The sequence below is a fragment of the Lethenteron reissneri genome, chromosome 24 (assembly GCF_015708825.2).
Source record: "Lethenteron reissneri isolate LAM-NWPU_2019-01 chromosome 24, ASM1570882v1, whole genome shotgun sequence".
Lineage (NCBI taxonomy): Eukaryota > Metazoa > Chordata > Hyperoartia > Petromyzontiformes > Petromyzontidae > Lethenteron > Lethenteron reissneri.
Window position 1 is genome coordinate 7,692,808 of NC_083802.1, and position 7,595 is coordinate 7,700,402.

Sequence of the window (7,595 nt, forward strand, 5' to 3'; positions counted from 1 at the left end):
TCGCACACGATGCCTAACGTGCAAAGAATCGAATGAGGTTATCTTCGCTGATGGAATCGATTCCTCGCCCTTCTTAAGTCTTTGAGCGGCTGTCCAACTTAAATTAAGAAGATTGTTGAATATCGCACTAAGCGTCGACTGACTTAGGGCGCGATGGGGTCGCATTTGACGCGCCGCTACGTGACGAGCACCGAGACCGAGCCAGACCCGCAAAGCAAACCCTCGTTTGACCCCAACAAGGGCTTCGGCGAACGGCAGGAGAGGGGTGAGGCCTTCAAACCTGGCGTCACGGGGCAAACCGCGGCACCTTCAGCCTTTCTATTTTATATTCGTGTGCGAGTTGTATTCGTGTGCGATTTGTATTCGTGCGTGTGTCTGTAGTTGCACGGGGTCGAGCACTATACGCTTGCTGACGTTTGCGCGCTCGTATTGATTTGGACAGTGCGGTTACTATTAAGCCTGTGACCAAATCTGGTGCCAGAAAGATGTGCCCAAGCTGTTTGGTACAAGACGGAGGAATGTGCAGTGGACACCCACGGGATATCGTGATGATGATGATTATGATGACCACCAAATAACCCGCACTGTATCACGTAACGTCAGACCGTGTAAGCTAAGCATGCGAAGAGCCTGGATTTTGTTTGGTTGGGCGGCTGGAATTCAGTTGTCATGGGGCTGTGGTGCGTTGTCGGCAGCAGAGGGCACTGCTGCAACATCCATGGTACTGTGATGGTGTACGCTTATCACCACAATGTGCTCGTCACCACAGTATCATTAAAGTGCCATGTCATCGGGGTGTATTCGTGTGTGCTTTGTATTCGTGCCACCATTCACAGTAACGCCAATAACATTGCCTTAAAACAAAAGTATAGAATATATGACGTTTCAGGCAATTACCCTCCTTATCACATAGCACAGTAAATGGTCGTGGCTTTTTTCCGAAAAGTTCCAGAGAAATTGGGCTATCAATATATGATGTATTTGCATTCTTCACCCTTCAAACTCTTCTGATATAACATTTCATACGTCTAGGCCTGAGGACAAACAAGTTTAAAATACCCCCCCCCCCCTCTACATTTTATGAGGCCCAAAACCAAACATTTTTTCAGATTTTCCAGTTATGAGCAAATTAAATCGTTATAGCCCTTGGAGAATACCATTTTTCGTGTTTAGTTTGTTGTCTTTCGCCTGCACCTCCGATTAGCATGGTTGGCTACGTATGGTGCGAAAGAAGTTGAACATTAGTATTTACATCTTTAAAGGTGAGAGAGTATATGTACGTGAAACTCATGAAAGTTAAACCCTTCCAAGTGTTGTTGTTTAAACAGATGATGCTGTAAAATATTGCATCAGAAGACCAAAAGGTTGTTGAACTCCAATGGTTTATATATGACCAGACAAACCGTTGCGTTTAAACTCTGTCCACAAGGTTAGCTCATAGCACATCCAATGTTGCTGAACTGTGCTTGACGGGACTTGGAGTGTTGTCTTTAACATTAGACCAATCAATTAGCATTTATTTAACATGTTATACATTCTAGAGTTTGCCTGATTAAATTAATGCAGATGGAAAACATTGCAGCTGAAAAAACAGAATTGTATGTATTTGTATGTGTATTATTTTATTATAAAGTATATGATTATATACGTGTGTGTATATGTAAAACATCTATTTATCCAGAAAAGTCTTCCTGAATCTCAAGACTGGATTGGGATGTATAGAATTATTTGGTCAGTTCATTAATTAATGTTAGCATTTGCGAAGACTGCCCAAGTACCCAAGAAAACCCATGCATACAATGGGATGACTCAAAAGTTTCCACAGATAGATTCAATAATCCATTGCTGCGCTGTTGTCTGCTGGGTACTACACAGCCCAAGACGACAAAACCTGGTGGTCAGGCCTCAACCTGCTTAGCTTAGCTGGTGTTCGGGCCAAACCCTGCTTCGTTTCTGAGTTCTGATAAGGCCATACACATTCCAAATGTGTACAAATGAGTGATGATGTGTGGTGGTTAGCACAATGCACTATGAATTCAGCTAGCTGAATTTGAATTCGTGCCAGAGCTAATGCCAGTGGCGATTATCTGAATCGGTCCTGGGCCTCTGCAAGGTAAACTGATTCCTGTTTGGTTCTTTCGGTAACTACGTGACTTTACCGAAAGAACCAAAGAGTATGGATTCCTGCAGTCACGAAAGCTTAAAATCAAGATTGAGAAGCTGTTGTGCGTAAACTTTAGCGCTGGAGAAACAAAAGCAGCTTGCGCATGGCGTTAGACACACCACCCCCTCGTGTTCCCTGGTGGCCTTCATAGGTGCTCACTAACAGCACCACAAAAGTCTGTTATGGCTCTATGGGGAGGATCTTTGTCAATGACTGTGCGTGTATTTGTCTGTTTGTCAGTGATGGTGGCCACGGCGGAACAAATGCGTGATGCTCAGGTACCCGTAGTTCTCCGTGACTACTGCGCCCACCACATGATCATGTGGCTCAAGTGCAAGCGCGACAACTTCCCCGACATCTTCGCTTGCGGCCACCAAAAGCACTCGTGGGAACAGTGCCAACACGATGAGTGAGTACACTCGCTGCTGTGTACACACGCACACTTACGTAGACGCCATTTTCAGCAGCAGCTATTATCCACTGCTGGATGAAGGTCTCACGCCATCGCCATCCTTCACTGTCCTTGAACTCCACAATCCCTCTCGCTCCTGCAAATTATAACTGATCTCATTGTTCCATTTTTGCAGTGATTGATACTTGATACTCCTGTATGTATGTATATTGAACTTCTATCGCACAATACATAGCGAACCGTACTAATTGGATGTGCGGGGGAAGGACAACAAACTAAATACAAAAAGCAGTTCTAAAGAAATTAGATTTTAATTTAGATTTAAAAGTGCTTAGCTCCAGTGGCTTCCTAACATCGGAAGGAAGAGCGTTCTAGACGGCTGCAGAATCAAATCTGAAAGCACGCAATGCAAGGTACCCTCCTTTCCATTGGCTGCGAGTATGTCACCATTCTAGTCTGTCAGCTCATCATCTTGTTTAGCGATGTGTCCTGCCAAAGCCCACTCACTTTTATTAATCATGAAAGTGCTATCTCTAACTTGTGTTTGTTCCCTGATCCAAGTGTTCTTGTTTCTGCCTCTAATTTTTATTCAGAGCATAGATATCCCCATACTTCTTTGCACACTTTTCCAATTTGTTCATATATGTGTGTGTGCGTGCATGTCTCTGTGTGTTTAGTTACGTGATGCGCATGAAGGAATATGAGCGCGAACGTCGGCTTCTGGAGAGAAAACAGCGTTTGGATCAGAAACAAGCAGCATAATACACCTGGACACATATACATACACACACAAAGACATCGATCCCCCATTCATCCTTATAGAGACTGTTGGGGCAAGTACCATTAGCGGAGCACTCATTAATTCCAGCATTGTACACAAGGGGGCAATATGGCCAGCTATCCACCCATTAGGTTTTGTCTACCCATTATCGATGTTCACCCACCTCACCGGCCATGGCGGGGAATTGAACTTGTGTCACCAAATTCGTAGCTATATGTGTGAACCACTTTGACACACGCACGCACACAAGCACACGTACACAAATCATACCCCCGCACCACCTCCCCACAAGCAAAAGGCAGAGCCTCTCACCATAACTACTTTCATGTTCACACACTCGTGTGTGTCCCTGCACATGTGAGCAGGCTGGCGCATCACGACCTGCCCATCGGTTGTGAAAGAACATTGTTCGCGAATAAACTTCTGAATAAATCATTAAACTTGGTGTTTGCGTTGCGATGTTGAAACGTGTTTGGTTGGGAGGTTCAACCAAGTTTGAACGCAGGACGTAAGCGGTGTTGGCTCATTTCTTCTGACAAGACCATTATAAACCTGAGACACTTAGAAGCATAAACTGACCTTGAACCCACAATTTCAGCTTTGATGCCTCAGTGCTTTTGACAAGACTATAAACCTAACAAGAATTTGAACTGAAAGAGATGCCCAGTCTCAAAGCTAAAACTGGAGATGTTCGCTCATTTTCTCGCACGGCTGGTATGAACCTGACATGGTTGTGTGTCGAATAATAATTGTGAGTTCTCTTGTTTCATCCCATAACTACATAAAATACCGCAAATATCACTTGTATTGACCAAACATCTCAATGCTGAAAAATCACCAACATTACTCGATTTGGATTTCACATTGCAACATTGCCTGCCCCATATGTAATATTCTGAAAAAAAATTACGACACTCAAAGGAGAGACTTGTAGACTTGAAGCTCAAACCCAAGATTGGTGTCGTTTTTCCTTGGGTGTCTTTGATTTATGAACCTACCCAACGTGATGATCATCATAAACTCACGTGAGAGGGACAGATACCACATTTATTGTGCCTTCAAAACAGCCAGCTTCGTGTCATCTGGCCCATTAATGTTGAACTATGAATGGGAAACGGATTGAATGAATATTTCGGAACAATGGCATTTTCTTGCAATGTACCAATGAACATAATATTAAAATCTTTTTGGAACGAAAAATCAAAGAACTTTTAATTGAAATATTGTTGCTCTTAAATGTTGGAAACGTTCCAAAATCAATGGCCAATAGTAAATGCTGACATCGGCTTGTTTTCTAAACGTGCCTGGCACGTGCTTTCCCTGTGGTGGCAACTGTTTGCGTTTTGTAGATGAGAACAATGCGTACAGGACTAATCTGAGCGCCGTTTTCGACTCGTTTTCAACATACAATTGCGTAAGCAATCCCTGTCGCGAACACAATTATTACAATCATATTTCTTTCACATCCGAATTACGGTAATTATTTAGAAACTCACAATTATCACGGTTATGATGAGCAATCATATTCAAATGACTACAGTATCATTAAATACTGTACAGTAAAAGGCGGCTTGGCTTTTATTCACACGTGTGTTCATCAATAATGTTTTGTGGAAATATATATCGTGTCGGTCATGCAAATTGGATATCAATCGATGAGGAACCACGGACAAGCTGAGAGGCAGCCCAGGCCAGGTAGTGAGTGGGCGTGACCAACAATTGCCAATGCTCTGCGTTCCTCTACACATTAAGATGTTATCAGCCAATGTATGACTGTTTATACATCTCGGTTCTTGCGGTAAAGTCACGTAGAAGGGAAATAAAAATAAAACAAATAAAATTATCACGACGTTTCGGTCACAACACAAGCAGCCGTCCTCAGGTGAAGAAACAGAGCTGTCGGAAAGACAGCGCTCCAATGAACACTGCTAAGCTTGGCAGCGTATTTAAGCTGGGTGGGAGGAGCAGAGCGCCTTGACAAAGGAGTTTACATATCAACAGAGGGATTTAGCATAGAAGTAGATATGATAATGTGATAGATGTTTATACATGTTGATGACAATCGACCGATGTGATCATGACTTGTTTACTGGATGAATGCATAAATATAAACCATTTCATTCTCACTGCTGATGACTCATCCGTTATATTGTGACGTTTTATAATTGTGTCTATCATGTGTAACGGGTGCATATTAACCCCGACCTCTGCTTCTGGCGATGAGCGCGTGTATTGGTGTGCACAATTGTGTGTCAATAATGTTTTGTCGAACTGTGTGCTGTATATGTACATTGTTGGTGTGTGTGTGTATTGGAGAGCGGTCGTGTCGCTGTTGGCTCGCTGCGCTACGAACCTGGCGACCCAGTGACGATTATCTTAACCGTTCGTGGACTTCCCCTAGGTCGACTCAGCCTCAAATGGGTTCCGAGTGCGATGTGTAAATATCGCCCCGAGGGAGACAAAGGCGGTCGGACTGGGCGGGTGGTCTCGGTCACAGCTATGCCCTCCCTTCTCAATGCATGCCCAGCCACCGCATGTGCAAGCAACTTCTGCGGGCTAGAGAAGAGATGGAGCTGAGTGGACTTGCCGAAGACTGGTACCAGCGGTGTCAAGATGAGACTCTCTCTCTCGAGGAGGGAGGAGGACGCTGCTACTGAACAAATGGAGGGCAGTTGCACCCTCCAACAACAACGGAGGGCACAGGAGCGACGCTCACAACAACGAACGGAGAAAGTTGGAACAGTGGGGGGAGCACGGAGTGGGGGGGGGTGCATCTGAAGTCGCATCTCAGTTAACCATAACACCTGGGTCTGTCCCGTGGCCTCCTGTCAGCGAGCCTTTGACACTTCACGTGGCCTCGAAGTGCACCTGGCCTGGTACAAGCGCCACACAGTGGCGAACGGCGGTTTTTGTTGTTGTGTCTGTTATAATAATAACATGAATATATGCATGATACATCAATACATCAATGTATTATGCATACAACAATGTATTATGCAGAGTAATTTAGCGGTGTGATTTTGTTACAGCCTAAATGTTAAAACTGTAGTGGTATAAACACAACTGTCGGCAGTAGCAGAACATGCATGCCAACAGGGACACTCAATTGATTTTGACAACGTGGAAGTGTTGTGTAAAACTAGTTACTACTGGCAAAGACTAATTAGAGAATCGATTGAAATTGAGAGAAACAAATAACTTTAATTGCTCAGACAGCTACAGGCTTAGTGCGGCCTGGAAGCGTATTATTAAATAAGATACATTACAATTCCTTATAAGGGAAACAACCACTAACTGATTACTAATGTAGCATAATCACAATAAAACACATTCCAAATGATTACTAATCTACAACTCGCATCATAACAATAGCCTGATTACTAATCTAGTATATAATTACAATCACTCCCCCCTTGAATCTTTGCACCTGATGAGTTGATGAGTTAATGATGACGTCACCCTGCTGCTGCTCTATATAAGAACGGGAGACAGCAGAGCCTCACCATTCTGGCGAATTGCCCGATGAGGGGGAAACCACCCTGGCTTGCCAGGGGAGACACCAGGAGCATCGAGGTGATCCTTCCAGCCCGTCCGGATCTCAAGTGAGACCGAGCCACCAGCCCCGAGGCCTGCGAGGGCCCTGACCGTGTGGACAGGGATGACCACGCTGCCAAGAAGCGGGGACTGCTGGAGAATGGAGACGGAAATTGCAACAGACGAAGAGGGGAAACGGCGAGAGTCAAGGACCACGAGAGCCACCCGAGTTGCTGAAGGAGACCGGGATGACCGAGCAGCCCAGCTTATGCTCGCAGCAGATGAAAAGGAAGCAGGGAGTGCGTCAAGAGAAATGAATGCCACCTGCACTGCTGAGGGAGCCTGGGACGACAGAGTCGGCCAGACGGTGACTGCAGGAGACAAGAAGAAGACGCGGCGAAAGCAGAGGGCCACCGACACCACCTACGCTGCCGGTGGGGACTGGGGCAACCAGACCGACCCGCTGGCAGCAGGGGGATGCGTGGAGGAGGCATGGAGACGGATGGAGGGGAACGTGGCGGAGGCACGGCAGAAGGAGAGGATGGAGGAACTGGATGGGAGGGCGGGAGCTGATGGAGTGGGTGAGGGAGGCCGAGGAGAAAAAGGTACGGTGTCCGGACGCAGAGATGCGGGGGCCCCCGAGTGGAGGGTGTGGAATGAAGCCAGAGAGACCCCAGCAACCCTGGGGCAAGGGGAGGCCCGGA

The 7,595-nt window shown here is 45.7% G+C and overlaps 1 protein-coding gene across 1 annotated transcript; it reads left to right on the plus strand.

Moving 5' to 3' along the window:
- Positions 1 to 30: 30 nt before the first annotated feature.
- On the plus strand, positions 31 to 3,802 carry NDUFB7 (NADH:ubiquinone oxidoreductase subunit B7). The gene is made up of 3 exons (XM_061558100.1): positions 31 to 265; positions 2,405 to 2,573; positions 3,254 to 3,802. Exons 1-3 carry the CDS (start codon positions 154 to 156, stop codon positions 3,336 to 3,338), a joined length of 366 nt encoding a protein of 121 aa, XP_061414084.1. The 5' UTR covers positions 31 to 153; the 3' UTR covers positions 3,339 to 3,802.
- Positions 3,803 to 7,595: the final 3,793 nt, after the last annotated feature.